This window comes from Pseudorca crassidens, chromosome 8 (assembly GCF_039906515.1).
Source record: "Pseudorca crassidens isolate mPseCra1 chromosome 8, mPseCra1.hap1, whole genome shotgun sequence".
NCBI lineage: Eukaryota > Metazoa > Chordata > Mammalia > Artiodactyla > Delphinidae > Pseudorca > Pseudorca crassidens.
In genome coordinates, this window is record NC_090303.1 from 21,483,612 (window position 1) to 21,504,970 (window position 21,359).

Consider the following 21,359-nt stretch of genomic DNA (forward strand, 5'->3'; position numbering starts at 1 on the left):
ACTGAGCCGGCGCTCTGGAGCCCGCGAGCCACAACTACTGAGCCTGCGTGCCTAGAGCCCATGCTCCGCAACAAGAGAAGTCACCGCAATGAGAAACCCGTACACTGCAACGAAGAGTGGCCCCCGCTCGCCGCAACGAGAGGAAGCCCGCGTGCAGCAACTAAGACCCAACACAGCCAAAAATAAATAAAAATTAAAAGAAAAAAGAAAAGAAAAACTCTACTAAAGGGAAGACAGAGGAAAAGTCTGGTTCCAGGGCTCCATACTGCCCTTACCCAGCACATTTAACAATCTGCTCTCTAAATAAAACCTCTAAAGACATCTGCCAATAGGATCAAACTGATAAGTACATCACTCTGTGTTTAAAACAGTCACAGAAACTTAAACTAACCTCCAGCAGCAGCAAGTACTATTCTTGGCCCCTTATAATGTGTCGTTATATAATCCACTAAGTCCTTACGATTTATAGACCTGTAAGTGGAGTAAGAAAAGCAATATTAAAAGGAAATTTAAAAGCACAGATCCTCACATAATGTACCTGAAATTAAATTGGACCTTAAAGGTATTCTAAGTTAAATGCAGTCAGAAATAGGATATATGCAACAAGTATCAAAGTATATATCAAAAAAAAAAAAAGATTTAATACCATCACTTGTTTATTCCAGAAGTAGCTACAAACCCAGACACCTGGGAGTTAGGTGGGGCTAAAGTGTAGCTTAAGTACAATTTCATTCAGATTATTGGGGGTAAAAAATTACTTTCTGAAACATACTTTTTGAATGTGAATGTTAATTTTCACAATTCAAATTTTTTCTCAAAAAAAAAAAATCTGAGAATTATACCTACTTGATATTTTCAGTTGGTCCCAAAATTGTCCGTCCAAGTGCAGTATTTTGATAAGCTGTGGCATGAAGATAATCAAAAACAACTTCTTGTAAATTGGTTTCAACTTCCTGCATCTCTCTAAGGATTACTCCACGTTCACGTTCAATCTCTGCTTCTCCCAATGTGCTGTTTTGTATTATATCAGCAAGAATTTCTACAGCTTATTGAAAATAAAACACAAGAAGAAACACTAAAATCTTAAATTTTCACTATTTAAAATCTATTAAATTAGCATCAGAAACAATGATAGTGACCATCACTCAATATTGACTAAATGATTAAACTGAGAAGAAATAAATGTTTCTATAATTTGATATACCTAGAAGGACTAAATTAAAATGAGAAATGCAATCCCCTGTGGTACAGATGAACTTGAAGAAGACTAAATTTGCCAGAAGTCCCCACAAGACTTGTAAAATGACTGCCTACAACCACTTCAGAACGGTCATGGAAATCTGCATATAACTGTATATTGTTCTCTGTGACAATGGTAAGGAGAAAATTATCTATCTACTCAGAGCACACAGGTACACACAGAGAGCCGACATCACCCAAATAGTTACTACCCAAGATCCCACAGCAACGAGGCTACTATATTAAGAAGCCAAGAACCATCGTAATCTAATATATACCCCCAATGAACCACTTACAGAATTAGTGTCCTCTCAAATATCTTTCCCCACTTAACTCCAGTTAATGGTCAATGTTGGTTAGATTCTGGTCAATGTTGGTTAGATTCTGACCATTAATTAGTAAAGTCACTGATAAATGATGATCCAACAGAGCTGGAGCAGTTAACATTTGAAAAAAAGGATAGGTACCCTAAAAGAGATAACATGACTATCAAAGGATTAAAAGTGACCCTTGGAAAAACTGATAAAACCCTCAAGTATTTATACAAAAATGACCCTAATTTGCAAAAAGCCACAAGTGAACTAAAGGATTTATCATGCTATTAAGCAATTTTATCAGAAAAAGTACATACTTCTCCAAAAAAGGAAAACCTAAACTATCCTTGAAGAATTAGTATATAGTTGCAATCACAATCTAAATTTTAGTCAATATAAAACAAATTTATAAACTTTAGTTTCATTTTGTTACTCTGCTGTAAATTTCTGTTCCTTGTTTTAAGTTCACTTTAAGGTGACTTGTCTCAGAAGCAATAATGTTCAAATACCAAGGACCTTCTGTAATTAATTACCTCTACAGACTACCCAACATGACAAAACAGACTGCTAGAATAGGCTGGGACCGAGATCCTGGGCAAAAAGAAAAAATTATCTGTAAAACCATCTCTCTAACACAATGTTGTAAATCAACTATGCTCCAATAAAATTTAAAAACAAAAACAAACAAAAAAAACCTATCTGTCCCGACAAGAGAAATAAAGGCCCAGGTGGGTAAGGAAGAGCCCAAAGACAGGTGGGAGGACAAGGGATCCTGTGTGAAGACCCCCCTTTATGTGGAAGTAGTAGTCTAGATTGGTACCTTCTAAAGTGGGGATTCATATTTCCCAATATTTATGTTTTACTCAGAATCTTCTCTCTTTCTAATGTATATGTAACACTGTATATATTAGTACAGCAGTACATGTATTTAATTTATACATATACCTATATTGAGGATATATGTTCAAGTCTCTTACTGATAAGAATGGATGATCATAAAAGTTTGAAGACCACTTGTCTAAGCATCTAATTATTACCTCACACACCAGGTTTCACCCAACTGAGAGTATAAAAGCCTCAAGCAAATTCCCAAAGTGGGATCTGCCTCAGAGAGCACTTCCATTTTGGATTCCTCAAAGAGCGCCTCTCTTTTCCATTTCTACTCCCACTAACAGGGACTCTGTCCTTCCCAGCCAGAAGCCAGAAAGAAAAAAAAAAAGGTCTTCTAAATTCTCTCTTCCTTTCTCTAGTCCTCTTTTTTGCTTTCTTTGCTGTTCTCTGTGTAAATAAAGGAGAGAAACAGGCTAGAATCAACAGTCCTTTAAAGTAGCCTGGCCTAGCCCTTTGTTCTTAGTGCCTAACTAGTCCTGGGGCAAAAACTATTTCTACGGAAATCATTAAGAATCTAACCAATGTTTTTTGCAATTCAAACTAACACACCCTCCACTGTTTTCATTTTCATTGGTTTTAATGCACAAGTTAGGCTACCATGTTATGAAAATTTTACTTTATTTATTTGCAGGTGGTAGGTGTTTTGTTTTGTTGTTTTGACAAAGCAACCGGACACAGTGAATCTGAGTGAGAAGACACGCATTTGAGTCCACAGTAAGCCACTAAGTTATGTGATCCGGGGAAAGTCACAGTCTGGGCTGCGCCTCAATTCCCACAACTGCACAGTGGAGACACTTATCTGATTACTATGCTGATCAAATGAGATGATATATACACAAATTACATATATACAAAGGTACTTGTGTAAAGTGGCATTCAAACATTAATGAAAGCCTATTAGGAATCCAAAATTTCAAAGTAATGAAATTAACTACAACTATACAAGGACCTTAAAGATTAATAGTCTCACCAATTAGCACTAAAACTGCTACATTTTTTCATTAATTCTCCCACTGGGAAAATGTTTTGTGTAATAACTTTCCCTTAAGATATCCAAAACACTCTACAACATGGTAACTACAAAAAATAGTTATGCTGTCAGAATAATTATTTTACTTCTACAAAATAAAAATAAAATCTATTTTATTTTATTGCTATGAAAACAATCATCAATAATCTTTTAAGTGAACACTTGCTTATTCTGCTTCAGAGTTTTTGTAACAAAAAAGGAATAAAAAAATTGCTCCTAGTCAGAGCAATTAGGCAAGAAAAAGAAATCAAAGGCATCCAAATTGGAAAGGAAGAAGTAAAACTATCACTATTTGCAGATGACATGATATTACATATAAAAAACACTAAAGACTCCATCAAATAAACTGTTAGGACTAATAAACGAATTCAGTGAAGCTGTAGGATACAAAGTCAATAAGCAAAAATCTGTTATGTTCCTATACACTAATAATGAACTATCAGCAAGAGAAAATAAGAAGTAATCCCATTTACAATTGCATCAAAAGGAATAAAATACTTAGGAATAAATTTAATCGAGGAAAACTACAAGACATTAATGAAAGAAAACAACACAAGGAAATGGAAAAATAGTCCACACTCATGGATTAGAAGAATTAATGTTGTTAAAATGTCCAAGCTACCAAAAGCAATATACAGACTCAATGCAATCCCTATCAAAATTCCAATGGCAGGCTTCCCTGGTGGCACAGTGGTTGAGAGTCCGCCTGCTGATGCAGGGGACACGGGTTCATGCCCCGGTCCGGGAAGATCCCACATGACGCGGAGCGGCTGGGCCCATGAGCCATGGCCGCTGAGCCTGCGCGTCCGGAGCCTGTGCTCCGCAACGGGAGAGGCCACAACAGTGAGAGGCCCGCGTATCGCAAAAAAAAAAAAATTCCAATGGCATTTTTCACAGAAATATAATGAACAATCCTAAAATTTGTATGGAACCACAAAAGACCCCAAATAGCCAAAGCAATCTTGAGAAAGAAGAACAAAGCTGAAAGCATCATGCTCCCTGATTTCAAACATTACAAAGAACAGTAATCAAATCAGTATGATACATAAAACCAGGTACTGAATCAGTGGAACACAACAGAGAGCCCAGAATAAACCCAAGCATATATGATCAATTAATTTACAACAAAGATCCAAAAATATACAACAAGGAAAGGATAGTCTCTTCAATAAATGGTGTGGGAAAATCGGCCACATGGAAAAGAATGAAATTGGACACCTATTATACACAAAAATTAACTCAAAATTAATTAAAGGCTTGAACAGAAGGCCTGAAACCATAAAACTGCTAGAAGAAAACTGAGGAAGTAGTAAGCTCCTTGACATAAGTCTTGGTGATGATTTTTTGAACCTGACATCAAAAGCAAAAATCAACAAGTAGAACTACATCAAACTAAAAAGCTTCTGCACATCAACAAAATGAAAATGCAACCTCCTGAATGGAAGACGATATTTGCAAATCATATATCTGATAAGGGGCGAATATACAAAATATATGAAGAACCCACAGAAACCAACAGGAAGAAAACAAACAATCAGATTAAAAGATGGGCAGAAGATCTAAATAAACATTTTTCCAAAGAAGACACACAGATGGCCAACAGGTACATGAAAAGATTCTCAACATCATTAATCATCAGGAAAGTGCAAATCAAAATGACAATGAGATATCACCCCATAACTGTCAGAATGGCTACTATCAAAAAGACTAGAGACAAGGGTTAGCAAGGATGTGGAGAAAAGGAAACCCTTTTACACTGTTGGTGGGAATGTAAACTGGGGCAGCCACGATAGAAAACAACATGGAATTTCCTTAAAAAATTAAAAATAGAACTACCATACAATCCAGCAATTCCACTTCTGCACATTTATCCAAAGAAAACAAAAACACTAACTTGAAAAGACCTACCTCCGTGTTCACTGCATTCTGTACAACAGCCAAGATATGGAAACAAGCTAGGTGTTCATCAATGAGTGAATGGATAAAGAAGTTGTGATACACAAATACACACTCACATACAAAGAGTATGTGAGTAATTTTAATTACTCAGCCATAAAAAAGAATGAAATCTTGCCACTTGCAATGGCGTGGATGAACTTCAATGGCATTATGCTAAGCGAAAAAGTCAGACAGAGAAATAACAAATATCATATGATCTCTCTTATATGTGGGGAAAAAAAAGTCGAAAACAAAAAAACACCCAAGCTCATAGATACAGAGAACAGACTGATCATTGCTGGGGCGGGGTGTGGGGGATCGGTGATCTGTATTGGGTTTTTGTGGGGTTTTTTAGTTTAAATAAATTGAATTTTGAAAAAAATTAATGGAAAGGACAGTAAGAAAGAAGTACACTCCAGGATGAGGAACCAGAATGTGCAAATGCAATAAAGAAGCAAGCAAGTTTTGTTCAAAAACAAAGCCCAGCAGTCAGTAGATAGAAAATCTGTTCTGACTTGTAGAAATAAAATATTCAGATAAAAGGATAGAGAAAAAAACAAAACAAAAAGTAGGCAGTAAAAGTAAACAAATAATAAAACAATTAAAAATAGTTCACTACACAGGTATGGCTCTGGAGGAAGTAATATTTGAATCAAGTGTTAGGGCCTGGTTTGCAGAAGTCCTGCAGCCTACAAATATTTTTATCGTTTCTCATATTTGGAGGAAAAAATAAAAACAGGTGCCCCCTCAATCAAAGTCTGGTTCATTTTTTTCATTTTCTTTCTCAACAAACATAATGTAAACAGCACTAAATCATTTCTGAATTCCTGTGGAAATTACATATCTGCAGTATAAATAATAACAATACCTCTTGGCAAATCTTTAGAGAATGCTTTGGCATAATATACAGTCTGCTCCCTGGAAGTATAGGCGTTGAGATGAGCACCCATGTTTTCAATCTCAAGTTCCAGATCTAACTGGGATCTCTTTTTGGTGCCCTGAAATAAAAGAGGAAAAAAAAAATTATGACCTCTTCCTTTATCCCTCATCTGTTCTAAACACTTCAGACAATGAATATGAGGACATAAGCCTATGTAAGGACCAAATTTGGTTTCTAAAGTACATCAGGCTTCAGAAATAGTGGCGTACGTTCAAATGACCCTTACATCCCAAGAGAAAATCCTTGTTTCGCTCTACGGAGCAATTATCAGTAATTATTTCAGGTAATTATCCTGAAAAAAAGATTTTAAAAGTAAAACATGCTATACTATTATAGTTCTCCTTACCTGAGAATGAGATTGTGTTTACTGCCTCTTAAAGAAAATGCATTAAAAAAAAAAGTCTTACAACTTGCCTTGAAAGCCATATGCTCCAGAAAGTGAGCTGTTCCATTATTCTTCTCATTTTCATATCTACTTCCAGCATCAATCCAGAGCCCAACCTTAATGCAATCAAGTAAGAATTAAATAAGACAACATCTTCTTTTGAGGGGACGGGGTAGGGGTAGGGGGCAGTCTTCTTCCTTTTTCTGACAAATGCTTTCCAGCCTTAACATTAAAGTCTTCTTGAGTGGACTGACAGTAAGGTCCTATGAACTGAGATTTAAAATTTTTGGTCATCAGGCTACTGCTGGGTGCCACAAATACCTACTTGCCAGCTTTACTGAGGACCCAGAGTCTTAGCCCAATGTGTTACTACACTCAATTAACAAGTATAGTGTAAAGAACATCAGAGACTGTCAGAAAATCTAGGTTCAAATCCTGGTTCTGTCATGTATTAGCTGTGTGACCTTGGACAAAACCATTTAACTTCTCTGATCTTGTTTTTCAACTGTAAAATGGATATGATGATCCCTGCTACAAAGAACTATTTTAAAGATCAAATAAGACAATATATGTAAAAACATTTGGCACAGAGTAGTCCAGCAAATATATCTCTCTCATTATTATCAACACTACATGACACAACAGGCTACAAGAACCAGATGTAGACACTCGTGTGGTATGGAAGTATCACAGGAAGAGATTCACAAGTGACAGTCACTTGTCAAGGCAAAATAATTGCTGCTACTTTCAACCACCTGCCAACCAACTGAAAAGCTTAAATTAAAATCAACAGTTTGCTCTCTCGCCTAATGAGGGGTCAAACTAAATCACTTACTGTGCATGTTGAGAGCCCAGAGTCTTCAGAGGCCACTCTGAGTCCATTCTCCAAACAGGTTACGTGAGTTTCAGGGACATTCAGAACAACTTGTGTAGCAGCCTGTGTACTTCTCAATCTGTTTCCTCCAAAATATAGTGACTGGTTGGGGATGGAGGGAAGAAGCAAAACATATCACTATTCTAAGATGAAATGTTGATTAGAAAACCAAATCTATCCCAAAGAGACTCTATAAAGTACTTTTTCCTCCTTAACTTTTATTCCACTGAGACCCACCCCTTGGCTGGCCTATGTTGAGAACATTCCTCAACCAACCACTTTCCTAAAGCCAGCAACATGTCTACATATGTCCTTTCCTTACGGCAAATAAACAGTTATGATAATTATCCTGAAAGAAACTACTTTTATCTCAATACTTCTCCTAGAAATGTTTAATATTCACCATAGAGGGCAGAAGCGGAGGTTGGTGAATGGGGAAAGCCAAGAAAGGGAGCGAAAAATATAAAAATACCCATACACAACGTAGAAATGCTTAAGGTTTCCACCGTTTAAGAAAAGCAGTTTTTAAAAAGCCAGAAAAAGAGAAGGCAGGAAGAAGGGCAGGTGCTCAAGATATACTCTGGCTGACTGACTTGTTGCCTATGGACTATTCGCCCGTCCCCATCTTTTCTTTTCCTCTAGACAAAGCTAGTCTTGCACGAGAAATATACATATACAGACAAACTTTTCCTTTAGCTACCCCCTGGTTCACGGGAAGCAGAGTTGATGATGAAGACGATCAGTTTTAAGAAAAAAGAGAACTCGGGGCGGGCGGGGTGGGGTCCTCACTTTTTAATTTCCCCCAATGGCAACCACTGCGATTTTAGTGATCAACACGCACTCTTCATAATGACTCCCGAGTGACTAGGGCAGGGGGTCGGTAAACCAGGGTCATGCCAGACGTCACTGGCGGGTCACGCGCTGCGGAGTACCAAAGCCAGACCAGCGCCGGCGGGAGATAAGCGTCCCCGGACGCCTGATGCCCCACGGGTCCCGGCTGGGAAGGCCCGACCCGCCGTTGGCGGGGGGGGTGTGTGGATCCGACGCCCGCGGCCCGGCCGGGCGCCCGAGACTCAGGCTCGCCGCGCGGAGTTCTGCGGGAGAGGCCCGGCCTAGCCTGATCCCGGCGGCACCCAAACAAGTGGAGGGAAGCTCACCCGCCCGGCAGCACCTCCGGCCAGGAGCCTCTCGGTGAAACCGCAGAGCCTCCGCCGCACCGCAGGGAACAGCGCCGCTCGGGCCGCCGCCGCCATCATCTTCCCTCGGGCCTGTGCGAAGGATGTGCTTCCGGGATCGTGACCTGAGGTCCCAGACGAGAGGGCGGGCCCCACCAAGTGGCCATGATGGGAATGACCTCCTCTAAGCAGTCGTGGAAGGAATGGACCCGGAGGTGGTGCGAGCAGTCTAATAACGCGAATTAAGGAGTCTGTAGAAGCCCCTGTATCAGCAGTTACTTCAATCGCCTACGACGTGCAAGGCACGAAAGTAGAAGAATGAAAGGTAACCTGGTACAACATATTATCCCATTGGTGGCCGAAATTGATTGGAAAAAGGGGAATATGATCCATAACTCATTGTCCTTAGAGGAGGCCTCTAGTGGGAGAGAGAGGCGCCGTGAGGAGAGGGAAGAAAGTATCAGTGTTGACCCCTACTCACTTTTCAACACTTTACAGTCTGGCTCATTCCATTCCATAGAAATTGCTCTTGGTGAAACCACGAATTGCTGAAAGATGGACACTTTATAGACCTTCTGGTACCGTCCTCTTGGCTGAGTTTGACGTGGTAAATCTCTGTGAAATTGTCTTTCCTCATTGCACCTTAAGAGCTCCTCCTCCTTCTCCTAGTCCCTTCTTCACCTTCTTGGACAGCTCTTTATTCACAGATCTCAGTGAAACTAAACATCGCAAGCACTGTTCTAAGTGTGCTATTCAATATGCTCATTTTACAGATGCAGAAACTGGGGTAAATAACTTCCCTGAGGTCAGGACACTAATAACAGGCGGTGTGGCTCCAAAGCCTTTGCACTTAAGCACCACACCATTTTGCCCTGAAAGTTGCTGTTCCCCAGGGTTCTGGACCTGGGCCTGGGCCTCTTCTACTGCACACTCTCCCTGATGGTTTCCACTTTCACCTGAGGCCTTTCCTGTCTACCCAACCAGGCCTCTCTCTTGAGCTCCAGGCCCCCTTAACCACTCAGTGACTAGACAACTACACTTGAGTATCCCATTGGCACCTCAATATCAACTTGTCCAAAATGCGTTTCACTGTCTTGCCCAGGAGTCTATTCCTGTATATTCAATGCAAAACAGCAAATGTTACCTCCATTCAGCAGACATCCAAACCAGAAACCCAGTTTCACCCTCAGCTCCTCCCTTTTTCCCCACTCTCAACATCCAATTGATACACCCCTTTCCTGCCTCTTGAATCCACTCCAGCCCCACTGTCATAGTTTTTGGCCCAAGGGATCTTTTTTTTTTTTATTGCTGTACGCGGGCCTCTCACTGTTGTGGCCTGTCCCGTTGCGGAGCACAGGCTCCGGGTGCGCGGGCTCAGCGGCCATGGCTCACAGGCCCAGCTGCTCCATGGCATGTGGGATCTTCCCGGACCGGGGCATGAACCCGTGTCCCCTGCATCGGCAGGCGGACTCTCAACCACTGCGCCGCCAGGGAAGCCCAAGGGATCTTTTCAGAATGCAGCTTTTAGTATGAAGAACCCCCCAGTAATTTCCCTTGGTCAGGATAAAGTGAAGCCTCCTTAGTATGGAAGATAGGTCCCTCCATGAGCTAACTCCTACTTACCTTTCCAGCCTCATCTCTCTCCACATCTCCCTTCTGCTATGAACCACAGGTTCAGCCCACAGGATCTATTATATAATGAGGACAACCAAGGTTATCCCTTCAGGTTTCTAAAACACATGTGTGTTAACATTAATAAAGAAATACAAACATCATACATATATACAAAAATATTTAGGTATAATCACAGGAAGCACCTGGGAAATTTTAGCACATCTTAATTCAAACTTAGTTTAACACGTCAGGGAAAATGACAGAATAAAACCTCTGAAAATCCTCCCTTCTTTTAATAAAATAAATGAGAAAACTGGTTTTAAAAATGGCCAGAATCTGGGACTTCCCTGGCGGTCCAGTGGTTAAGACTCCATGCTTCCACTGCAAGGGGCATGGGTTCGATCCCAGGTCAGGGAATGAAGATCCCACGTACCATGTGGCGTGGCCAAAATAAAAATGGCCAGAATCAACATTTTCAAAACTCTGGAAATGAAACAAGTCTTGCAGTAATCTGGGGAGTTCCCCCCCCCATAAAAACACCTAAATTGCAATAAGCAAAGGGAGCTTTATAGTGTTTAAACTTATAGTGTTTAACTCTATCCTTAACCCCTTCCTCCTAACTCCATGGTAGCCTTGAAAACCAGGATCCCACAGCCAAGATGAAAATCGGCAGCCACCAGAGGGGGCAAAATTGGGCTGGAGTTCCTTCAAGGCCTCAAATCCAGAGAACTGGAATTATTTGACCTGTCTCATGCTTCCCTGGATGATCTCACTTGCAAGGTTGCCTTTATTTAACCTGACTCAAAGCAAAAAGCCTTTTTCTGGGGATGTTTGTCAAAAATATTTAGAGGCGGTTATCTAACTTTGGGTGGTTGCCTGGAGGTAGTAGATAAGAGTAAGGGCAAACAATAGGCAAACCAAGAAGCTTAAAAGGAAAAGCTAGGGCCTGAGCTGTCTCTACAGGATACCTCGTTTTATTGCGCTTTGCTTTTTTGTGCTTCACAGATATTCTGTCTTTTACAAATTGAAGTTTTGTGGCAACCCTATTGGAACCACTTTCCCAACAGCATTTGCTCACTCCGTGTCTCTGTGTCACATTTTGGTAATTCTGACAATAGTCCAAACTTTTTTCATTATTATTATATTTGTTATGATGATCTGTGATGTCAGTGATCTTGAATGTTACTAAGGGCCACATGATGGGTAGCAATTTTTAGCAAGAGATAACTTTTAAATTAAGGTCTGTACATTGTTTTATTAGACATAATGCTGCTGCACACTTAATAGACTATAGTATAGTATAAATGTAACTTTTATATGCAGTGAGAAACTGAAAAATTCATGCAGCTCACTTTATTGTAATATTCACTTTATTGTGGTGGTCTGGAACTGAACCTGTAATATATCTGAGGTATACCTATAGAGACTTTGAAAAGCCCAGATGTATTCCTGGGAATCTGGAAGGCCATGTACATGTATATGACTGTGTGCATACCCAGGGCTGTACACATGCCCAGGAAAGACAGGAGAAGGCCCTAAACCCTCCCACAACACTGACCTTGAGGCTCTGTGCAAGCAGGAAGTGAAGGCTAAGGCACAGTTGTCAACTGTCTGGCTAAGTGTTGAAGGTATACCATACACAGAGCTCCTCAACAACAACTGAGAAGTTCATTGGTTCTAGGCACTTATGGAAGTATCTGTATAATCATTAGCTGACCATTAAGCTAGTTGAGCAGAGACTTCAGTGGTAACACATGACGTTAAGGAATTTACTTAGAAAAGTCACTAAACAAACAAAAGCAAACAGCAACAACAAAGTCTGGGAGGGGGTGGAATCTGATATTCAGAATTGACACATTATATTATTTTAAATGTCCAGTTCTTAACAAAAAAATTACAAGACATTCAAAGAACTAAGAAAATATGGTCATGCACAGGGAAAAAAATCAATAGAAAATGTCCTTGAGGAAGCCAAGACATTGGACTTAAAAGACAAAAACTTTTTAAAATAAGCTGTTTTTAAAATGTTCACAAAACTAAAGGAAACAATGTCTAAAAAACTAAAGGAAGGTATGAGAATTATGTCTTATCAAATACAGGATATCAATAAAGGGATAGTAATTATTTTTAAATCAAAATCCTGGAATTAAAAAGTACAATAAATGAAATGAAAAATTCACTGGAAGGGCTCAACAGCAGATATGAACAGGTAGAAGAAAGAACCAGAAAATGTGAAGATAGATCAACTGTGATTAACAGTCTGTGGGTTTAAAAGAAAAAAGAATGAAGGAAAATGAACAGAGCCTCAGAATCCTTTGCGATACCTTCAAGCATTCCAACATACACATAATGGGAGTTCCAGAAGGAAGGGACAGAGAGATAGGGAGAGAAAGAATCTTTGAAGAAATAATGATCCAGAACACCCAAATTTGATGAAAAACACTAATCTACCTGTCTAAACATCTGAACAAATTCCAAGTGGAATAAACTCAAAGAGATCCACACCAAGACATCATAATAATAAAACTACAGAAAGAGAAAATCTTAAAAGCAGCAAGAGAAAAGCAGTTTGTCACATACACTTGATCCAACAAGGTTAATAGCTAATTTTTCATCAGAAACCATGGAGGACAAAAGGCACTGAGACAACATATTCGAAGTCCTGAAAGGAAAAGACTGTCAGTCAAGAATTCTATATCTAGTAAAATGATCCTTCAAAAATGAAGAAAAGGGCTTCCCTGGTGGCGCTGTGGTTGAGAGTCCACCTGCCGATGCAGGGGACACGGGTTCGTGCCCCGGTCTGGGAAGATCCCACATGCCGCAGAGCCGTTAGGCCCGTGAGCCATGGCTGCTGAGCCTGCGCGTCCGGAGCCTGTGCTCCACAACAGGAGAGGCCACAACAGTGAGAAGCCCACGTACCGCAAAAGAAAAAAAAAAAAAATGAAGAACAGCTTGAAAATGAAATAAAAAAAATAATTCCATTTATAATAGAGTAAAGGAATAAATTATTTAGGAAAAAATTAGTAAAAGTAGTGCAGACTTATACTCTGAAAACTACAAAACATTATTTAAAGAAATTAAAGAAGATCTATATAAATGGGAAGACATCCTATGTTCATGTATCAGGAGACTTAGTATTGTTAAAATGGCAATATTTCCCAGATTGATCTACAGATTCTGTGCACTCTCTATCAGAATCTCAGCTAGATTCTTTGTATACTTTAGAACCTGATCCTCAAATTCATATGGAAACTCAAAGGACCCAGAATAGCCAAGACAATCATGGGGAAAAAAAGAATGAAATTAAAAGATTCACATATCCCAGTTTCAAAACTTGCTACAAAGCAACAGTAATCAAGCAGTGTGGTACTAGCATAAGAAAAGACAATCAGTGGAACAGAACTGAGAATCAAGAGATAAACCCTCACATTTATGGGCAAATGACTTTTGACAAGGGTGTCAAAACAATTCAGTGGAGAAAGAAGAGTCTTTTCAACGAATAGTGCTGAGACAATTAGACATCCATGCAGAAGAATAAAGTTGGATCTCCTACCTCATATGATATATAAAAATTAACTCAAAATGGATTAAAAATGTAAATGAAGGAACCAAACCTACAAAACTCTTAGAGGAAAACAGAGATGTAAATCTTCACGTTCTTGGATTATGCATTGTTTTCTTAGATACAACACCTAAAACACAAACGACCAAAGGAAAAAAAAAAGAGATAAATTGGACTTCATCAAATAAAAAAGTTTTATGCGGGCTTCCCTGGTGGCGCAGTGGTTGAGAGTCCGCCTGCCGATGCAGGGGACACGGGTTCGTGCCCCGGTCCGGGAAGATCCCATGTGCCGCGGAGCGGCTGGGCTCGTGAGCCAAGGCTGCTGAGCCTGCGCGTCCGGAGCCTGTTGCTCCGCAACGGGAGAGGCCACAACAGTGAGAGGCCCGCGTACCGCAAAACAAAACCAAAACCAAAAACTTTCATGCTTCATAGAATCAATGGAGAGACTGGAGAAGTAAGCTCTGAAAATGAGCAGGAACCAAAGAAGGCCAGGATGCCTACGACACTGCCACCACTGGGAGTTCAGTGCCTCCAGTACTCCTAGGCTCTCCAGTGGCTACTTCTGCTTAAGTCATTTCTGCACCTCCCCTACCCTTCCTCAGAAATCAAACTCAAAATCCCAATGAGATACCATTTCACCTCCACTAGGATGGCTAAAATTTTAAAAAGAGGCAATAGCAATTAGTGGTGAGGATGTGGAGAAATAGGAATGCTTACGTGCTGCTGGTGGCAATGTAAAGTGGTGCAGCCACTTTGGAAAACAATCTGATCGTTCCTCAAAAAGTTAAACATAGAGTTACCATCTGACCCAGCAATTCCACTCCTAGGTATATACCTGAGATGTGAAAACATATTTCCACTTGTATACTGATGTCCATAGAGGCATAAGTCGTAATAGCCAAAAAGTGGAAGCAACCCACATGTTCATCAACTGATGAATGGATGAGTAAAACTTGTTAAATCCATGCAACAGAATATTATTCAGCAGGAAAATGAATGAAGGACTTATATGTTCTACGACATGGAGGAACCTTGAAAACATTATGTAAAGTGAAAGAAGTATATTCCTTGATTATATGAAAGAAGTATACTCAATGATTATATGAAAGACCATACATTCTATTATTCCACTATTAGAAATGTCTAGAATAGGCAAATAGGCAAATATGTAGAGAAACAAAGTAGGTTGGTGGTTGTCTAGGGTTGGGGGAAATGGTAAGACTGAAGGTTGACAGCAAAATGTATGGGGTTTCTTTTTTTTGAGGTAATTAAAATGTTTCGGAATTAATGGTGATGGTGGCCCAACTCTATGAATATACTGAAAGCCATTGAACTGTATACTTTAAGTGGGTGAGTTACATGACATGTGATTATATTTCAAAATTGTTACCAAAAGTTGGGCAAAGGATTTGAATAGATATTTTTCCAAAAAATAAGATATGTAAATGGCCAATAAACACATAAGAAGATGCTAAACATCATTAGCCATCAGGAAAATGCAAATCAAAGCTATAATAAGGTACTATTTCACATACACTGTGATGGCTGTAAGGAAAAAGACAGACAGTAACAAGTGTTGGTGAGGATGTGGAGAAATTGTAACGTTCAGTGCTGATTGTGGGAATGTAAAATTGTGCAGTTGCTGTGAAAAACAGTGTGGCAGTTCCTCAAAAAGTTAAACATAGAGTAACCATTTGACCCAGCAATTCCACTCCTAGGTTTATACCTAAGAAATGAAAACATGTCCACACAAAAAATTATACCCTCATGTTCAAACAGCATTATTCATAATAGCCAAAAAAAGAAAACAACCCAAATGTCCATTATCTGATGAATGGATAAACAAAATGAGTATCTATACAATGGAATATTATTTAGTGACAAAAAGTAATTAAATATTGCTACAAGTTACAACACAGATGAATTTTGAAAACATGCTATGAGAGAAGTTGGTCACAAAAGGCCACATATTATATGTTCTATTTGTATGAAATATCCAGAATAGGGAATCCATAGAGACAAAGTAGATTAGTGATTGCTAGTGGCTGGGTCAGGGAGGAATGAGGAATGACTATTCATGGATATGGGGTTTCTTTAGGGGTGATAAAAATTTTCTGGAATTAGATAGTGGTGATTGTGGTATCACCTTATGAATACTAAAAACTATTGAGTATTACATTTTAAAAGAGTAAATTCTATGTTATATAAATTACATCTCAATTTTTAAATACTCCAAATCACACCATCCAAATATCATCACCATTAACGTTAGGGTAACATTCCAGGTCTCTTTCTAGGCATATATATGACTAGAAAGGTAGAAGGGATGAATGGATGGATGGATAGATAGCTATATTGGTTGAATACTCAACTGATATTTTTAAGAGAATGGGGTGATACAATAGATGCTATGTTTATTAAAAAGTATCTGCATATCTTCCTTTTTTCCCCAATTCCCACTTTTTCCCCCTCTATTCTGTGCTTTAGGGGGGCTGACCTGCATAAATTGCTTGATTCATCAGGTTTTTAGTGGGTTTAGCCAATGAAAGTCACCAGCAGGGCACAGAAGCCTGGAGAAGTAAGGTGGGAGCATTTATCCCTCAGCTTCCTCCATGGGGGTTGATGCATCTCTTCAAGGGCCCAGCCTTCTTCATGTAGCTGTCCTCTCTGCATTCTAGTGGCCTTTCCTTCTCTTCCTCCTTTGAGACTAAGTGGATAGATACAGGCCTCTGCTATTGCTGGTTCTGGAACACTGTACCCTCCCTTGTTGGTTCCTCTAAACCCTGCCCCTACCTTTGTAAATAGTCTTAAACCCTCTTTAAATTACCCCATTTGAATATGGCAGGAACTAGACTGATAACAAAGTTTCAGATTTGTATTAATCAGTATGAGTATAAATAAGCAATACACTCAATATTTATTAAGTAGTATTAGGATTAAAATGGATTCAGTATTATTAGCAGTAGCATTTAATTTTACTTTAATAGAAAATAAAAACTAAAGTGAAACTGAAGAAATTGTTGAACTTCAAATATTTCTTTACCATAAGAGATATTATTTTCCAAAAGCTACTTCTTTAGAGATTCAGAGCTCTTATTTAAAACAAAATATGTATTTTTTTAAATCCTCTCTAAAAATTTAAAAATACATGTTTCAATCTAAACAGTAGCTCTTGACTTCCAGCTTTGAAAGATAAAGACTCGTGAAATCTTACATTTCCTCTGACCTCATTCCTCTACTTCCTGATTTTTGTTAGTTATATTATTATTACTTTAAAAAAATAAATTTATTTATTTTTGGCTGCATTGAGTCCTTGTTGCTGCATGCAGGCTTTCTCTACTTGCAGAGACCGGGGGTACTCTTCGTTGCGGTGCATGGGCTTCTCATTGCGGTGGCTTCTCTTGATGTGGAGCATGGACTCTAGGGCGCACGGGCTTCAGTAGTTGTGGCACACAGACTCAGTAGTTGTGGCTCGCAGGCTCTAGAGCACAGGCTCAGTAGTTGTGGCACATGGGCTTAGTTGCTCCGCGGCATGTGGGATCTTCCCAGATCAGGGATCGAACCCGTGTCCCCTGCATTGGCAGGCGGACTCTCAACCACTGTGCCACCAGGGAAGCCCTATTCCCATTCATACTCTCTTCTGTAACTATAATTCCCATAATTGTTTGGTATGGTCATAATATTTAAATGGATCAGTGTTTATCACCAGTCCTTTTATGTTGCTTTTCTAAACCTGAGTTCTTATATTGATTAATCTTTTAATTGACCGAATTTCATTGTCAAACAGTTGTCGCTATTTTTGTTGTTTTGCAAGTTTCATTATGGATATCATATTCCTTTAAGTCTTTCATGTTTGAGAATGTCTGCTTTTGGTTTTATCCTTGACTAATATTTTATCTGGGCTTAATATTCTTGGGTCACATTTTCATTTTCTCAGAATTTTATAAACATAGCACTATGGGCTTCCATGGTGGCGCAGTGGTTGAGAGTCCGCCTGCCGATGCAGGGTCCGGGATGCTCCGGTCCGGGAAGATCCCACATGCCGCGGAGCGGCTGGGCCCATGAGCCATGGCCGCTGGGCCTGCGTGTCTGGAGCCTGTGCTCCGCAACGGGAGAGGCCACAGCAGTGAGAGGCCCGCGTACCGCAAGAAAACAAAAAAAAAACAAAAAAAACCCATAGCACTATTATTTTCTTGAATTGAATGTTGCTTTGGAGAAGTCTGAGGCTAACCATATCTTTTTTAACACTTTTAAATATGGCTTGCTTTGTCTGTTTGAAAACCTAAAAAATTATTTTATTCTTGAAGTCTAATAACTTAACTAAGGATATATATTAATATTGTGTAGCTTTGTGTTCAGTGATTTTTTTGGTGGGTGGTGGGCATGCTACACGGCTTGCAGGATCTTAGTTCCCCTGACCAGGGATTGAACCCGGGACCTCCGCAGTGAAAGCATGTAGTCCTAACCACCGGGCTGCAAGGGAATTCCCGTGTGTTCAGTGATTTTTGTCATAATTACAGGGAACACGATATATTCTTTCAATCTGCAGATTCACTTCTTCCTTCATTTAGGAAAATTCTCTTTGATTACATCATCTGACATTCCACTCAGTAGATTCTTTATTGGGGATAACAGTTATCTTTATGCTGAATTACAATAATTTATCTATCTTCCACATTTATTAACATCTCTCTAGGCTCTTGAAGCTTTGTCATTTTCATCTGCATCTTTTGTGATTATCTCAAACCGGAAATAGGCCCACACACATCTGCCCAACTAATTTTTGGCAAAGATGCAAAAGTAATGCAATGGTTGAAGGATACCTTTTCCCACAAATGGTACTGGAGCAATTGCATATTCCTAGAGTCCCCTGCCCCCTGCTCCTCAATGAACCTCAGCCTAAACCTCACACCTTATACAAAAATTAACTCAAAATGAGTCATAGACTTAAACATAAAACTATAAAATTTTAGAAAAACACATAACATAAAATCTTTGGGATGTAGGGCTAGTTGAAGAATTTTTAGACTTGATATCAAAAGCATAACCCATAAAAGGAAAAACTGCTAAACAAGACTTCATCAAAATTAAAAACTTTTGCTCAATGAAAGATACTATTAGAGAGTAAAAAGACAAGCTACAGACTGGGAGAAAATGTTTGCAAGCCACACATCTAATAAATGAGTTGTGTTTAGAATATGTAAATATGCTCAAAACAGTAAAGAATAAACAATCCAATCAGAAAATGGGCAAAAGACAGGAACAGACATTTCACTGAAGAGGAAATACAGATGACAAATAAGCACATGAAAAGATATTCAACATCATTAGCCATTAAAGAAATACAAGTTAAAACCACGAGATATCAGGCTTCCCGTGTGGTGCAGTGGTTAAGAATCTGCCTGCCAAAGCAGGGGACACGGGTTCAAGTCCTGGTCCGAAAAGATCCCACATGCCATAGAGCAACTAAGCCCGTGTGCCACAACTACTGAGCCTGCGCTCTAGAGCCCGTGAGCCACACACAACCACTGAAGCCCACACGCCGAGAGCCCGTGCTCCGAAACAAGAGAAGCCACTGCAGTGAGAAGCCCACACACTGCAATGAAGAGTAGCCCTCGCTCACTGCAACTAGAGAAAGCCCGTGCACAGCAATGAAGACTCAACACAGCCAAAAATAAAATTAAAAATTAATTAATTTTAAAAAACACGAGATATCAAAAATACTAATAATACCATATGCTGGTGAGGATGCAGAGAAAACAGGATCTCTCATGCATTGTTGGTGGGAATCTAAAATTTCAGAGTGGTACAGTCACTCTGAAAAATAGTCTGGCAGGTTGTTTTTTGTTTGTTTGTTTAATTAATTAATTTATTTTTGGCTCCGTTGGGTCTTCATTGCTGTGCATAGGCTTTCTCCAGTTTCGGCGAGCAGGGGCTACTCTTCATCGCAGTGTGCGGGCTTCTTATTGCGGTGGCTTCTCCTGTTGCGGAGCACAGGCTCTAGGTGCGTGGGCTTCAGTAGTTGTGGCGAGTGGGCTGTAGAGCACAGGCTCAGTAGTTGTGGAGCACAGGCTTAGTTGCTCCGTAGCATGTGGGATCTTCCTGGACCAGGGATCAAACCCATGTCCCCTGCATTGGCAGGCAGATTCTTAACCACCGTGCCACCAGGAAAATCCCTAGTCTGGCAGGTTTTTAAAAAAATAAAATTAAATATGTGCTTACTATACAACCCAGTGATCGTACTCTTGGGCATTTATCCCAGAGAGATGAAAACATCTGCATGAATATTAGTAACAACTTTATTCGTGATGGCCCCAAACTGGGAACAATCCCAATGTCTTTCAATAGGTAAATGGTTAAACCAACTGTGGTACATCCATACTATGGACTATTACGCAGCACTAAAAAGGAATGAACTCTTGATAAGTGCAATACAGATGACCTCAAGAGAATTACGCCAATCTTAAAAGGTTATATCCTACATGATCTCATTTATAAAGCATTCTTGATACAACACAGTTATAGAGATGGAGGGGAAATTAGTGATTGCCAGGGGTTCAGGCAGGGAGGGGAGAAGGACAGGGAGAAGAAGAGGTGAGTATGGCTGTGAAAGGGTAGCATGAGAGATACCAGAGGTGATGAAACTGTTCTCTATCTTGAAATGGTGATGGTTACATGAATCTACACACGTGATAACATTTTATAGAATTAAGTACACACAAATGAATGCATGTAAAACTGGTGAAATAAGAAGGTCAGTTAATTACATCAATGTCAATTTCCAGGGTGTGATATTGTATTGCAGTTATGAAAGATGTTACCATTGGACAGATAGATGAAGGGTACGTGAGATCTCTGTATTATTTCTTACAACTGCATGTGAATCTACAACTATCTCAAAATAAAAGTTGAATTAAAGGGAAAAAATGAGGTTACATTTCCAAAAGAAAATTTGTATTGTGCGCGAGGAGCCATGTGGGAAGAGTACTGCTTCTATCTACTGATCATCACGTATCACAATCACACACTCAAACGCACACACGCACAGATGTATTAGTCACAGAGGTTCTTACAAATGGACATAGGAAAGGAAATTTAGAATTGTTCATCTGGGCATAACTAATAAGGTAACAAAGGGAACTGCAAATGAATTGGAGCAAAAAATCTTTGCATGTTTCATAAAGCTTTCCTGATCCAGCCTTTTGTACAATGGCCCCCTAATGAGGAAGGAGCGATTAGTGTGCCATGAGATGTGTAATGTGGCAGTTTGAGCAGCTCCCTCAGTCTGGCTGTGGTGCTGGCAGTTTTTGTGCCCAGTCTGGACTCACTGAAGTGCTTTGGCTTTATTTCCTTTTGTTTCTTGCTTCTTAAGGGAGGTTACACGGAGTGGGAAGGAA

General features: G+C 39.6%; 2 protein-coding genes across 2 annotated transcripts in view; one reads left to right on the plus strand and one right to left on the minus strand.

Moving 5' to 3' along the window:
- The window catches only part of PMPCB (peptidase, mitochondrial processing subunit beta), a 16,034-nt gene extending 7,145 nt beyond the window's left edge, over positions 1-8,889 (minus strand). Inside the window, exons 1-6 of the mRNA XM_067745997.1 lie at positions 8,769-8,889; positions 7,573-7,713; positions 6,767-6,853; positions 6,281-6,410; positions 847-1,045; positions 392-471 (exon numbers count right to left, since the gene is read on the minus strand). Coding sequence (XP_067602098.1) covers positions 392-471; positions 847-1,045; positions 6,281-6,410; positions 6,767-6,853; positions 7,573-7,713; positions 8,769-8,867 — 736 coding nt within the window. The 5' untranslated portion in view covers positions 8,868-8,889. The remainder of the gene's footprint in view (positions 1-391; positions 472-846; positions 1,046-6,280; positions 6,411-6,766; positions 6,854-7,572; positions 7,714-8,768) is intronic.
- Positions 8,890-8,936: 47 nt separating this feature from the next.
- NAPEPLD (N-acyl phosphatidylethanolamine phospholipase D) overlaps positions 8,937-21,359 on the plus strand; it is a 95,864-nt gene continuing 83,441 nt past the window's right edge. The window contains exon 1 of the mRNA XM_067746013.1: positions 8,937-9,111. The gene's annotated coding sequence lies outside the window, so the exon portion shown is untranslated. The remainder of the gene's footprint in view (positions 9,112-21,359) is intronic.